At 45.9% G+C, this 14,886-nt stretch overlaps 1 protein-coding gene across 6 annotated transcripts in view; it reads right to left on the bottom strand.

Moving 5' to 3' along the window:
- Positions 1-14,886, bottom strand: part of MYO5B (myosin VB) — a 287,447-nt gene that overhangs the window by 46,913 nt on the left and 225,648 nt on the right. For 5 of the 6 annotated variants that reach the window (XM_077936490.1, XM_077936493.1, XM_077936494.1 and 2 more), the window contains 4 exons: positions 10,449-10,685; positions 8,193-8,277; positions 5,513-5,661; positions 4,248-4,367 (listed from right to left, as the gene is read on the bottom strand). In XM_077936490.1, the coding sequence (XP_077792616.1) occupies positions 4,248-4,367; positions 5,513-5,661; positions 8,193-8,277; positions 10,449-10,685 (591 nt within the window). The remainder of the gene's footprint in view (positions 1-4,247; positions 4,368-5,512; positions 5,662-8,192; positions 8,278-10,448; positions 10,686-14,886) is intronic. The other variant, XM_077936491.1, reaches the window with a different exon arrangement.

The raw sequence follows: 14,886 nt of genomic DNA, 5'->3' as shown, positions 1-14,886 counted from the left end.
TGCTAAATACTCCCTCCCCCTCCTTGCTGCACATCCGATCATGGTTGCTCCCTCTCACCAAATTAAGGCGAGGGAGGGAAAATAAATGAATATAAAGGCAATGCTATTTGGAGAAGTGCTAAGCTGATAGAGCTTATCCCTAGAGAGGAGAGCTGGGGGAAATGGCTAGAGGAAATCTATATGGGCCATAACCCGTTCACCAAATATGCTGTTCTTGGACAAGAGACAGGCTGGCCACAGGGCTTATCCAAACTTCCCTTTTGCCTCTTTCTTTCCAAGCAGAGATCCATGATTAAAAGCTCTGTGTCCAAGTGTCTGTTTTTGCCTCGAGCTTTCCCTGCTATTCCCCACTGAATCGAAGCAAATGTTGATTCAGGTTTCCCGTAGATTGATGTTTGCTCTGATTGAGCTTTAAAGAGCAGGTTTTTACAGGGAAAGATCGGCGAAGAAGAAGAAGAAGAAGAAGAAGAAGAAGAAGAAGAAGAAGAAGGACGCTCGGACACGGAATTTTAGATTGTGACCATATCTGGAAAGAACGAAGGAAAGATAAGAGTGGATAAGCCTGCAATTAACCATGTCCTGGTGACATCATGTTTGGAAGACAGCAGAGTGGTCTAAACAAAGCTATCCATGAAGGCAATCCAGAAGCTGCAGCTATTGGGAGAAAGTCCCAGCAAGATTGGTGTATGCGATCACACAATGGAATCATGGAGCACCACTCCTTTTGGACCTGCACTGACTGTCGATACACTAACAGGCCAGATTCTGGCACTAGTCTATATAAAGCCCAAAATTTCTTGGGAGCCAGATACCTGAAAGAGTGCCTCTCTCAATATGTATTGGCACGAGTGATCAGTGAGGAAAGGGCCTCCTGGCGATCCCACTCTTGGGGGAGATACTTTCTACGGTGGAACAGGGCAGGGCCTTCTCTGCAGTGGCATCCTAACTGGAACTCGCTCCCATTGCCAGTTCAATCACCTTCATTCGTAACCTTTTGGTGTATGATCTAGCTGAGATTCCTACATTGCATGGGGTTGACCTGGATGACCAATGGAGTCCCTTCTAACTCTACATTTCTGATTCTAGAATGTGTTTTTATTAAGCAATGGCAAACCTAAACAGCATCTTAAAAAGCAGAGACATCGCCTTGCCAACAAAGGTTCGTATAGTAAAAGCTATGGTTTTCCCAGTAGTGATGTATGGAAGTGAGAGCTGGACCATAAAGAAGGCTGATCGCCAAAGAATTGATGCTTTTGAATTATGGTGCTGGAGGAGACTTTTGACTCTTCTTGCATGGACTGCAAGAAGATCAAACTGATCCATTCTGAAGGAAATCAGCCCTGAGTGCTCACTGGAAGGACAGATCCTGAAGCTGAGGCTCCAATACTTGGGCCACCTCATGAGAAGAGTAGACTCCCTGGAAAAGACCCTGATGTTGGGAGAGATGGAGGGCACAAGGAGAAGGGGACGACAGAGGACGAGATGGTTGGACAGTGTTCTTTGAGTTTGACCAAACTGTGGGAGGCAGTAGAAGATAGGAGTGCCTGGTGTGCTCTGGTCCATGGGGTCACGAAGAGTCGGACACGACTAAACAACAACAACAGTGGTACCTTGGCTGGTGAATTTAATCTGTTCTGGGAGTCCATTCGACTCCCGGAACTGTTCAAAAACCAAGGCGCGGCTTCTAATTGGCTGCAAGAGCTTCCTGCACTCAGTCGGAAGCCGCGGAAACTGCGTCGGACGTTTGGCTTCCCAAAAATGTTTGCAAACCAGAACACTCACTTCTGGGTTTGCGGCGTTTGGGAACTGATTTGTTCGGGAGCCAAGCCGTTCAACAACCAAGGTACCACTGTGATGGGAGTCATGTAGGACATAAAAACGATGTGGAGTTTTTATAATGTTTTATTTCCACTTTCGTATTTTACTGTTGTATTTTCTGAGATGTGTTTATTTGATGGATTGGTTACTGGTAAACCACCCCATAATCTGGCTGGCTGAAGTATATGATAGAAATAAAAATAAATTATAAATAGAACAATAAATAACTGGACAAACAGTTGCATGAACAGCTGCATGAGGCTCTGCAGCTGGATTACGCAGCTGCTCCAGGTTTTATGAGGTCGGGGGTGGGGGGGGATTTGGTTAAGCAGGGAAAACACAGGAGGGGGATGTTTTGATCACAACATCATGCAGATGCCCTGTAAAAATGAGTTAATGACGTGTGGCTATTCGACAGTAATTGTGCACTGTGGAGGCAGCCAAATTGCACAAGCTTTTGTGCAGAATGTTTCCAGCACAGATTGCACCACTGGTTCTCGTCTACCACATATATAAGGAATGAAGGTGGCTGTGTGGACGCTATGCATCGAAGCCAGGACAGAAAGCGAGAAAAACCTGAGATGTGAAAGCTCTTAATCAGCAGCTTCTGCTGGTGTCAGAGGCCTTGACACTTTGCACTTGGTGCAACGGGTTGCATCCAAAGAGAGAAAGCAATTTCACAAATCCATCTTCGGCTTCTTAGCTCTCATGGTCAGGTAACTAACGATCCTAAACACAGCCATTTAACAGGGAGAGAAATGGCAGCACCGAGAGGTGAAGTGACTAAAGGCCACAAGAAAATCCGTAACAGACAAATCCATAACAGCGGTAGTCTGGCCTCCATTACATTTTGCTTTTCACTCTAGACACACTAACACGCCAGCCACAGAGCCCTTCAATCATAACCTCTGCCACTGGACATGCCAGCTGAACGCATTTTGTCTACTCTAAGTGGTTGAAAATAACGGCCTTAGCCCTTGCACTCGTTACTTCAGTTCAAGACATTCTTAACATCCTAGGCAGATTAATCTTACAAGGATGGAGCGGGCAGAAACGGAGACAGAAATTTGGCCAATCCAAAACCCTGCTGGACTCCTGCTGGCATAGTGGAAGGTGGGAGCCTTCTTTCTTGACCATTCATTCATTTTCATATTTCCTCTCCCTTTGGTCCCAAAGGGGAGGGGAAATCAGTGTGATGGCTCCAGGACTAGGGACACAATTTGGGGAGATGTTGGGGGAATGCGAGAGCTTTGCATCCAGCCCCCCACTCGCTGGACTTACCACCTGGTAACTCCTTACTGTTACCGATGGTGGAGTGCTAAGGGTGGCAGCAGGCTCTTTGTCCAACAACGGGGAGGCTTCTTCACCCACGGACCTCCCTCTCTGGGGGGCTGAGAGAGAAATATAGCCTGTCCTATGGCCCCTCAAGGAACGTGGGTGGCGCTGTGGGTTAAACCACAGAGCCTAGGACTTGCTGATCAGAAGGTCGGCGGTTCAAATCCCTGCGACAGAGTGAGCTCCCGTTGCTCGGTCCCTGCTCCTGCCAACCTAGCAGTTCGAAAGCACCTCAAAGTGCAAGTAGATAAATAGGTACCGCTCTGGCAGGCAGGTAAATGGCATTTCCGTGTGCTGCTCTGGTTCGCCAGAAGCGGTTTAGTCATGCTGGCCACATGACCCGGAAGCTGTACGCCGGCTCCCTTGGCCAATAAAGCGAGATGAGCGCCACAACCCCAGAGTCGGTCACGACTGGACCCAATGGTCTGGGGTCCCCTTTACCCTTTTTGGCCCCTCAAATGCTCTTCTAGGAACCTTGGGATTTTGTTCTATTAGCCCTTTTGGAGAGCACAAGGAAGCCTTCGGAGCGTCGCTCTGCATTCTCCACCAAGTCTAAACACTGCGCGGATAGATACATTAATGCCTTGTGCCCTAATGTACTTTAAAATGTTGGTTATGCTGAAAGTGTACCAGGGAGGCTGGAAATCTCTTTGAAAACACAATAGGACTGCCTAAAGCCAGTCCTCAGGAGGCTTGGAAAGGCGCTCAGAAGCCTTTTGAAAGGAAAATATGTTATATAAATGCATTATTAACCACTCGCTTTCTTTTTAATTATCATTACTTAATGCTCTCCGTGTACAGCCCTAACTGTTAACTAAAAGCGTGCGTTTAAAAATTAATCCTCTTTAATTGCCTAATTAAAGATATAAACAGCGCGACTTTCTCAATGCGAGGCTGAGGTTTTGACATCTGCTGCTCCCGACATAATTAGTGTTGGCTTTCTAGCAGCACAAGAAAACTTAATAGTCACTTTTCAAAACCACATCTCTACTCAGTCTGCCTCATTCAGAGAAAGTCATGGCACTCCGGTGACCATGCAGGGACCCACTTAAAAAAACCTGCCCCCAAACCCTGTTTGAACTGAACTTTCATACCTCCACCTGCTGGATTGCATCCTCAGTATCCCCAACCTCAGATGTAGAAATTGATGGGTAATTGGAGTCTGATTCCAGGCTGCTCTGGTTCGATGGATTTCTTCTGTGTCCTGGGGTCTGCTATGGAAAGAGATGACAGTATTAAAGTTACCAAACTACCACCTCCAGGCAGCTGTTCTATCAGATTGCAAAAGAGAGGGAGAGAAGGGAAGGAGGTCTGTTTCACAGGCTTCACAGTGACTAGCTTTCTCCAGCTCCTTCTCAACAATCACCTGGCAGCCACCACACCATCAAGGGTACATTAACTTTCTCCATAAAGGTAAAGGGACCCCTGTCCATTAGGTCTAGTCGTGACTGACTCTGGGGTTGCGGCGCTCATCTCGCTTTATTGGCCGAGGGAGCTGGCATACAGCTTCCGGGTCATGTCGCCAGCATGCCTAAGCCGGCGGCTTCTGGCGAAACAAGAGCAGCGCATGGAAACACTGTTTACCTTCCCACCGGAGTGGTACCTATTTATCTACTTGCCCTTTGACATGCTTTCAAACTGCTAGGTTGGCAGGAGCTGGGACCGAGCAACAGGAGCTCACCCCGTCGCAGGGATTCGAACGGCCAACCTTCTGATCAGCAAGACCTAGGCTCTGTGGTTTGACCCACAGTGCCACCCCCAACTTTCTCCATACCAGCTAGCTGTTTTCAGAACCATAATTTTAAAAACAGGTGCCGGAGTTTGCTTTTTACCTCCTCTCCCCCCCCCATCCTTTTTTCCTTTAGGGTCATGACTCACCCCCAAAGAATTCTGGGAACTGTAGCTTGTTAAGGAAACTGAGAGTCATTAGGAGACTCTTACTCGCTCCACAGAGCTGTAATTCCAAGAGTGGTTTAACAGTCCAGCCTTCTTCCTAGGGGACTCTGGGAATTGTAGCTCTGTGTGGGGAATAAGAGTCTCCTAACAAGTCTCGGCAGACTTAAACTATTATTCCTAGGATTCTTTTCAAAAGCCACGTTGGTTTAAAGTGGTATGGTACTGCTTTAAATGTGCAATGCAGATGGGCCTAACTCAGTAGAGCTACGGGAGTTACACTAGTTCTCATATCTCACATAAATCTATTATGTTCACGGGATATTGCTTAGCACTAATTATTTCTGTCAGCTCTAACGAGAACACACAGGTATTTGCTGTGGTTGGAAGCGCTTTCCAAAAGATAGCCAGCGAACTTATCGCAGTTGACGGAATACTATCTGCTCCTATCACAGCATCCCATTACCTTTATGATAGCCATTTCATCCCTTAAGTTGTCATATCTCTGCTCCAGCCTCGAATACTCCTGCACAAGATTCTGATAGCGAACTCTCTCCTCTTCCAGCTCCTTCTTCGTCAGCAGATTTTCCTCGACAGCATTTTGTGCAAACGCATCTTACAGAACAAAAAGAAGACAAATTTGACATGTTTAATTACTGAATTTTTACTGAGGTGGTGAGCTCCGGCACCTCTTTTTCCAGAAAAATAGCACCGACTCAGGTAACTAGGTTGGTGAGGGACTGGCCTACAGTCTTACACATACTGGTATATGTTGCTGGCTTCTAAAATAAATAAGCCTAAAGAAGATTCCCTCGTGCTTGATCCAGAAGCTGAATAATAATAATAACAATAATAATAACAATTATTATTATTTATTTATTTATTTATTTATTTATTTATTTATTTATTTGTACCCCGCCCATCTGGCTGGGTTTCCCCAGCCACTCTGGGCGGCTTCCACAGAAACCAAAAATACACTAAAATATCACAGATTAAAAACTCCCCTGAACAGGGCTGCCTTAAGATGTCTTCTGAATGTCAGATAGTTGTTTATCTCTTTGACATCTGATGGGAGGGCGTTCCACAGGGCGGGCGCCACTACCGAGAAGGCCCTCTACCTGGTTCCCTGTAGCTTTGCTTCTCGCAATGAGGGAACCGCCAGAAGGCCCTCGGAGCTGGACCTCAGCGTCCGGGCAGAACGATGGGGGTGGAGACGCTCCTTCAGGTATACTGGGCTGAGGCCGTTTACAGTGGTACCTCGGATTAAGTACTTAATTCGCTCTGGAGGTCTGTTCTTAACCTGAAACTGTTCTTAACCTGAAGCACCACTTTAGCTAATGGGGCCTCCTGCTGCCGCCGCGCCACCAGAGCACGATTTCTGTTCTCATCCTGAAGCAAAGTTCTTAACCCGAGGTACTATTTCTGGGTTAGCGGAGTCTGTAACCTGAAGCGTATGTAACCCGAGGTACCACTGTAGTTAGAGCAGAATGCTGCAGCATGACTGCTGACAGGAGTCAGACCTTGTCAGCATACAACCACTGCGCTCAGAGATCTGGTTGCCCATTTGAAACTGGATCATATTTAAGGTGTTACTATTAATATTTAAAGCCCTTAGCAACTTGGGACCAGTATACCTACGAGATAGTCTTACTTCACATGTGCCCACTCGACCACTTCAATTGGCACAAACAGCACTACTACAGGTGCCACGCAATGCCTGTTCTGCATTTGTAAGAACCCGGTCATTCAGTGTGGCAGCCCCTGTACTTTGGAACTCCCTGCCTCTTGAGAGCAAACAGGCGCCTTCACTGTACTCTTTTTGGCGCCTGTTTCAGATGCTTAGAAAGTTGAGGCAATCTTAATCTAGTGTTTTCCCCTTTTGTATGTTTTAAAGTAGGGTTGTTACTTTTTTCTTGACTTTACTGTTTTATCTTTTGTAAACCGTTTGGAGGGTTGGGCTTTTTTTATTTAAGAAAATCAAGTGGTGTATGATTTATGACTGATGTTTGTTCCAATTCAGAAGTAAACAGTGGGTTTTCCTAAGGAAAGTGGCAGGACAAACAGAAAACTGCTCGGATCTGAGCCTAGGAAGTGTGGAAAAGCCTCAAGGTGCACTGAGGCAGTTTCCTATGTTTGTTCCTAACTGATGGATCAGATAGAACTCATCTGATCCATCAAGCAACTATTTCTTTAGGGTGACAGCCCTAAAAATGAAAGAAAGCCCTCTATCAAAACAATAAGCTTGTACAACCCATTAGATAACAAAGGTATTTACTGAGCGCTTCCATTCCTCATGCACATTATGGCTTTCCCAGCCTGTTTTCTCTCTCAGCTTGCCAATGTCTAAGTCAGTTTTTAAAATGATCCATTCACGGTGCCTTGCTATGTTAAAGAGGCTCTTTGTTGCAGTGCAAATACTGCTGTCTGAACACCACTTGTTTGCTGACACTGTCGAGTAATTTCCCTTTACAGTTCCTCTGATTAGATCCGAAAAAATGTAACTGAAGATTGGGGAATTTATGCGCATGTGTAGAAACCTTTTTTTATTCCACGCTTAATTAAATCAGCTCCCCCTCCTGCTCTCTCACCTCCCTGAAAGCTATTCCAACAATGTCTTTGGGAGAGAGGCGAAGAGGAACTGTTAGAAGATTAGTACAGTGGTGCCTCGCAAGACGAAATTAATTCGTTCCGCGAGTTTTTTCGTCTTGCGATTTTTTCGTCTTGCGAAGCACGGTTTCGGAAAAGTTTTGGAAAAGCTTCAAAAATCACCAAAGTCTTCAACAACCTCAAAAAAGGCTACCACACCGCATGCTATGAGTTGCTCCTCGAAGTTAAGTCGCAACTGTATTAACGGTTTTAAGAAAAAGGAAACAAACTTGCAAGACGTTTTCGTCTTGCAAAGCAAGCCCATAGGGAAAATCGTCTTGCGAAGCAACTCAAAAAACCAAAAACCCTTTCGTCTTGCGAGTTTTTTGTCTTGCGAGGCATTCGTCTTGCGAGGTACCACTGTACATTTTTGCTTATCAATCACAACTAGCACTAAGGGAGAAAGGGCTCATAACACTACAAGGAACAAACAAAAGCAAAACTGCCAGCCCGGTTTATCTCCAGCATGAAATGAAACCATATGCCCTGCTCCTCCTTACCTTCTGACCGACACAGAATTTTGTTGTTCAGCTCCTCTTTTTCCTGCTTCAGCAGCGCATTCTCCTCTTCCAAGTCCGATATCCGCTGAGGAGAAAGCAGGAGAGCAATATTACTGTCCCACAATGTAAGGCAACTCAAGGTCAGTTAACTCCGTGGAGCCACAGAGTTTCACCTGGCTGGCTTTTATAGCCAAACCGTTTTTTTGTCCTCCTTCAATCGCTAGAATAATGATACACAACAGTGAAAGGCTTGCTTTTTAAACAGCCTGCTCTAAGGACCATTTTATAAAGGAATGTGCAAACTTTGGTGTAAATCAATGGCTAGTAGACATAAGAACAGCTTGCTGGGCCAGGTCAGTTGGGGTTGCCATATTTCAAAAAGTGAAAATTTGGACACAAAAGTTGCTGAGCTTTTTTAAAGTCTACCCACCCCCCAAAGTCATTGGCAAAATCACAAAAAGGACATTAAGGAAGATAGTCCAGTATCGTGTTCTCACAGTGGCCAGCCACTTGCCAGTAGAAAAACAGGAAGAAGAACATGAGCACAAGAGCAAGTCTCCTCACAAAACATGATGTCTATGTTCTGCCTCTGCTGTGGGTGTGAATAGCGGTTGATGGAAGTCACAAGCAGGGAGAATAATGTTGAGCTCAGTTTCTGTTAGCAAGTTTTCCACAGGCATCTGGTTGGCCACTGTGAGAACAGGATGCTGGACTAGATTGGCCACTGGCCTGATCCAGTGGACTATTCTTACATTCTTAGTGTTTAGTATAAACAGTGTTTGCTGTCTAAGGCAAACGTGGACCTTATGCCTCAGACATGAAAAAACCTCGAGACGGCTCTGTAGGTCATGGTGAAAACTCTGAGGAGAGTTTTTTAACCTCGTGTTAAAGAAAGAGAAAGAATGTCTAAGCGAAGAACCCACCCCAAACTAAACTTGAAGTGAATCCGAGATACCTCCTCAGCGATTCTGAGGGATGCAATGAATTCATGCCATTGCTAGACTCCAGTGGATATTCCTGATGTCTTGTTTTCCCCCCTTTACTGTTTACTCTTTGCCACAGTGCAATTAGTCTTTCACATAACATTAAAATAAAAACACCTCGGATCATATTGTCTGAGGGGGAAAAAAGAGAAGAAAAAAAGAGAGGAAAAGTCTCAGTGTAACTTGAATGCTTCTCATATCCCAGAGCCAGTACTGGCAAAATAGGGGACACTGACATGTCGCACACAAGGTCGTTCTATTTAGCCACAGCAGTCTTACTTCGCTGAATTGCTTTTAGCGCATGAAATATTGACTTGGTTGTGCTGCACATGGACAAGGCTGCAGGCTGGCACCCCAAATTTCACTGTGGTGTTCCTCTCAGTCTACACAATTGCAACTCGGAGCAGAACAGCTATAATTTGGAAAATTGCTACACAGAGCGTGTACGTGGATTCTGAGCTGCTGGAGAAAGAAGGCTTTATACATCAGAATAATAAAGATTTTTTATTTTTTTTTGCCGTCCCAGCAAGCCCAACAATACATGCCTGCTAAGCCTCATTCATCCATACAGCAGCCTAATTCTTATCTACGTTCATATAACCATTCCCCAGATTTCTTGGCAGGCAGGAAACTGCAGAGGTATTTTATCAATAAGTGCACATGACATTTAAAAAGCCAAACCCTAAATGGATAACAGGGGCCAGTGGGAAGCAAGCAGTTTATTACATGAAAAGTTCAAATGGCTTTTGTAAGGCGTTATTCAATGTGCATGAAAACTGGAGGGCGAGGGGGAGCCAAAAAGCCCTAAAGCAACAAAATTAGAACAGCTCATTTATTTATTGATCTCTCCAAAGTATCTTTGGAGCATTAGTTCTCCTTCAAGGTCTGAACACAGCTGTTAGGTCTGTTGTTTCGTGTGTGTTGCACCCAGAAAAACAGCCAAAGTTTTCTGCAGTGGATCATCTACAGTGAACAGGGGGACTGGTTGGCGTCTCCCTCACCACCCCAAAGGTGAGCTAAGATTATGAAGGTGTCTGCCATCTCCCTGAGTGGACAGTCTGGTTTCACAGTAACCTTTTTCTAGGTAGTCATTTATGCAACTGCAAGGAAGAATTTGGCAGTGCAAATCAGCCTCGAGAAAAGCCAGTGGACCTTGCAGATGGATGCAGAAACTGTAATAGTGAGAAATGCAAAACCATCCAGCAAGCTTTCAGAAAGTGTGTCCAAGGTTTTGGCACTGTGATACAGTCTGGCAAATCCTGGGGAGCATTACCTTTCGGAGCACATCTTTCTCCTTTGTATAGGTGTCTTCTACGATCTTTCTTTCCCCGTGAGCCTTCTCCAGGGCCAACCGGAGAGAGTCGATCTCTTCTTGCAAGCTTGCAAGCTGGTTGGCGTCTCCCTTCTTCCGCTGATATCGTTGCAGCTCCTTCTTCAGCTTCTCTATCTCGGTGGAATGAGAAGTGGCGGCTGTGGAGAACTGTTCAGTCAGGAGCTTGTATTCTTTGTTCTGCAATTTGGGGGGAGGTGAGAAGGAATATATGAACACAGCTCAGCACTTGACAGAGGTACTGTCCCCGCAAAGGCCCAAATACTACAATTTAAAAATATTGGGTTTATATTACTTGTTGATATCTTTTCAGTGTGATACAACTCTCTTTTAAGGATCACAGGGCGGAGAAATGCTACTATAAGCAATAATTTTCAGAGGGGTAGTGTTTGTTGGTCTGTTGCAGTGACAGTCTTGTACAGTCAAACCTCGGTTGTTGAACGTAACCCGTTTGGCTTCCGAAATGTTCGAAAACCGAGGCCCGGCTTCCGATTGGCTACACTCAAGTGGAAGCCGAACCGGACATTCAGCTTCCGAAAAATGTTCGAAAACTGGAACACTTACTTCTGGGTTTTTGGCACTCGGGAGCAAAAACGTTCTGAAACAGAGGTGTTTGGGAACTGAGGTTTGACTGTAAAGCCTTTGAGGACTTAAGGTCCACTACATCAAATGAATGGACTCTAGCCTACAAATGTGTCATAATAAATTGGCTAGTCTTGAATACGCCACAGTCATCAGTGGGAATAAACAGAAGACCTCCACTCCTGAGTAAGTGTGTTTACGATGGCATAGTTGCTGGGGCAGCCCAGTCAGATGGTCAGGGTACAAATAAAAAAAAATATTACAGATCCACTTCTTTAAACTAGGAGTGAACAACCTGGGGCCCTCAAACCTAATTCCACGTAGGTGGCACCCCATGGCACTTCAACCCAGCTCAAGATCTGCGAGTTCAAGAAAGTGAGTTTGGGAGATGGGGTGCGAGAGACAAAATATGGAAGGAGAGATGGCTCAGATCCCATCACCTGTGCACATAAACAGCTCCAAGAAGCACAACGCAGCCCACATTCAGAAGGTGTTTGCTGCAATGTGAAAAGCCGCAGATTATGTACCAGGCATACAAGTCAAACGTCACGTTTGTGATAGTCAGGAAGCTGACACAGAAAAGAGGGAGCAGAAAAGGTGGAATGGGCCAATGTATTGATGGACAGTACAGCTGCTTTGTGTAGCTCTTGAATGTGTGCCCATTAAACACACCTCCACGGGCCTGCAAGTTGCCTCCAACTCTATGAACCTCTAAGAGATGCAGGACTCTCCCTTTACACTGGACGAGTTCACATGTGCAGCTAAGCCAAACTATGGATCGACACAAATGGGCAAATGCAGACACAGATTGAAGTGAAGATCACAGCTGCAGCAGTCTTCCCCTAGTCTTTCTGCGGCTAAGGCATGGTTTTGCTTAGTGCTATAGCTGAAGCTGGACTCGCGGTTTTTCTCTCTCAGACAAACCATAAGAGGTAAACCAAGGACTCACTCTGGAGCAAGACAGAGCCTGTGGCTGGGTTTGGGTGCAGCATGAAGTTGAACTGCATGGCAAAATTCGGTGAAGTGCAAATGTCAAAGGTTTGATGTGTTTCAGTTTATATATTACATTGGAAAGTGTGAATTAGATAGACTGGCCTTTATAAAAGTGAACGGAGTCAAAATTCTCCTGTCTCTAGGTAGGGCTAAAGCTTAACAGTGACCACTCACAAAGCGCTGTTTGATGGTAAAGCCATTTCCTGTTCCCAGGGAGATGATGTTGCGGACTGGACACAAGCCCGACTCACATGCATGGCGCAGGATAGCCCCTGTGCCATTGGTGCCCTTGGCCGCATCATCCCTTGGACCGACCAATGCGGTTGGTTGGGGGCGTGGCTTGGGCTATTTAAATCACCTGCGGTCGAGGACTCACCCCCTTTTGCTTCCTGTTTGCGCAGTTATCCCTCCCTCCCTAAGGTTAGACTCTTTAGTCAGTTGGAGGTGAGGGGAGGTAGTGGCCACCACCTACCCCTCCTAATTCAAGGGTATTCCATTAAAGGAATCCAAGGGGCATGGTCTCTGTCCGAAGCCCCCGAACTGGGGGGGGGGGCCTAGGGCCATGGCACGACCCTGGGGGAGTTCCTAGTTGATGTGCATCAGCAGGGCTCCCCCTACTGGTGGTTAAGCCTTCTGAGACTTCCTGCAGACAGGCAGGAGTCAGATATAGTCGGTTAGTTTCCAATGCCTAAGCCAATACCACTCAGATTCTGTAACCAATGAAGTTGTGGTCTTTTTTAGCCCATTAACCTAAAATACTGGTCTCATGTGTCCTTATTCCTTAACATCTCGGGAGGGTTTGGGAGCTTGCCACGCAACACAAGCATCTTGAAATTGATAAGGTAATTAACACATGGTATGTAATGAAAGATTCATTATTCCAATTACATCAACAGATGATGCAATTCGTCAAGAAGTTCAGCAATGTATACTTGATTGTCTCCACCCTCATCGTTCAGCCCAGACACTGAGGTCGAGCTCCAAGGGCCTTCTGGTGGTTCCCTCACTGCGAGAAGTGATGCTACAGAGAACCAGGCAGAGAAGGGAGCTTTTCGGCTGTGGCGCCCTCTCTGTGGAATGCCCTCCCATCAGATGTCAAGGAGGTAAAGAACTATACAACTTTTAGAAGACATCTGAAGGCAGCCCTGTATGGGGAAGTTTTTTAAAAAATGTTTGACATTATGTTTTCATATGTGTTGGAAGGCGCCCAGAGTGGCTGGGGCAATCCAACCAGATGGGCGGGGTATAAATAATAAAATGATGATGATTATGTCATGCTGCAGTCTCCCTTTGAATGTCCTTTGTTCAAGACTACAGAGTGGAAAAGGTAGGAAAGTGGCTACACCAGTGCTGACAGACCCCCCTATTTCTGATTTAAAATGCTGAGAAGGGAGTACTTAGGAGGATACCTTATAACAGGGCTGCCATCAAAATGAACAAGAGCTGTAACTATCAGGCAGGCCCTGAAATGAAATTAGAGTAAAAGGTGGTTTGGGAGAGTTGTTAAGTATCTTTTAAGACTATCTTTGAGAAGCCTAAGTGAATTGCTTGGAGGCTCGAGGTGGTGGTAGCGGGAGATAAAGAGCTGGCTGAAGAGGCAGAAGCAGTAATTCTTTTGCTGAAGAGCCGACGGCTACATCAACATTTACGTTCTAAAAATGTTCTGAAGAAGACTGTGTGAGCCCAGGGCACTTAGAGCATCAAGTCCAAACAGGCAGCAAGGCTGGCCTGATATTCCTAGGAAATCCACGCTGAGGACTAATTAACAGCCAGCAGCGTTGATTTGTGTGGAAAAATAATCTCGGATCAACTTTGTTTCTTCCTTTTATAAGCAGGAACACATTAACGGGCAGCAGGAGAGCACTGATGCCTGTGGTTCAACAATGCCCACAAAACTTTGATCTAATCTGTTGACATGTTCACCCCTTTTGTCGCAGGGATCTGAGCGAGCTTGAGGACAAGAAGCTGGTGAAACACAATCACCAACATCCATGAAGGCAGAGATAATTAAACCGTGAAAGATGCTAACATCTCTTTCACACCCTTCACCATTTCAGTAGACGAGTGTAAGAAAAAACCGTATGCAGAATGTGCTGAGTCAACAACATTTCTGCCAATTCAGCAAAAATGATGGGCAGCAAACAATTTAGAGACGATTACATCAACGCTGATGAGAGGTTTTGAGATTCAATCATCACGAGTCTCCATTAAGGCAGGAGGAGTGGACACCCTCAAGAATAACAAGCACCAAAACTAAATCCAGTGCCATCCGACTCCCAACTTTATTCCTCCCCTGCCTTTAGGTAAAGGTAAAGGAACCCCTGACCATTAGGGCCAGTTGTGACCGACTCTGGGGTTGCGGCGCTAATCTCGCTTTATTGGCTGGGTCATGTGGCCAGCATGAGTAAGCTGCTTCTGGCGAACCAGAGCAGCGCACGGAAACACCGTTTACCTTCCCGCTGGAGCGGTACCTATTTATCTACTTGCACTTTGACATGCTTTCGAACTGCTAGGTTGGCAGGAGCAGGGACCGAGCAACAGGAGCTCACCCCGTCGTGGGGATTCGAACTGCCAACCTTCTGATCGGCAAGTTCTAGGCACTGTGGTTTAACCCACAGCGCCACCCACGTCCTTTACTCCAACCTAAAAACTGAGGATCATATTCAAGGGATCTGATGGAAGTCCGCTCTTGTTCACAGAAGCTTATGCCAGCCTCACCAACCTGGTACCCCATCCTCCCACCAGTTGTTTTTGACAATTCCCAACATTTGTTGTTCACTTTTAGGAACAAGCTTGTTCTATAAGG

The sequence above is a fragment of the Podarcis muralis genome, chromosome 11 (assembly GCF_964188315.1).
Source record: "Podarcis muralis chromosome 11, rPodMur119.hap1.1, whole genome shotgun sequence".
NCBI classification, from domain to species: domain Eukaryota; kingdom Metazoa; phylum Chordata; class Lepidosauria; order Squamata; family Lacertidae; genus Podarcis; species Podarcis muralis.
This window is presented reverse-complemented; position numbering and strand designations above follow the sequence as displayed.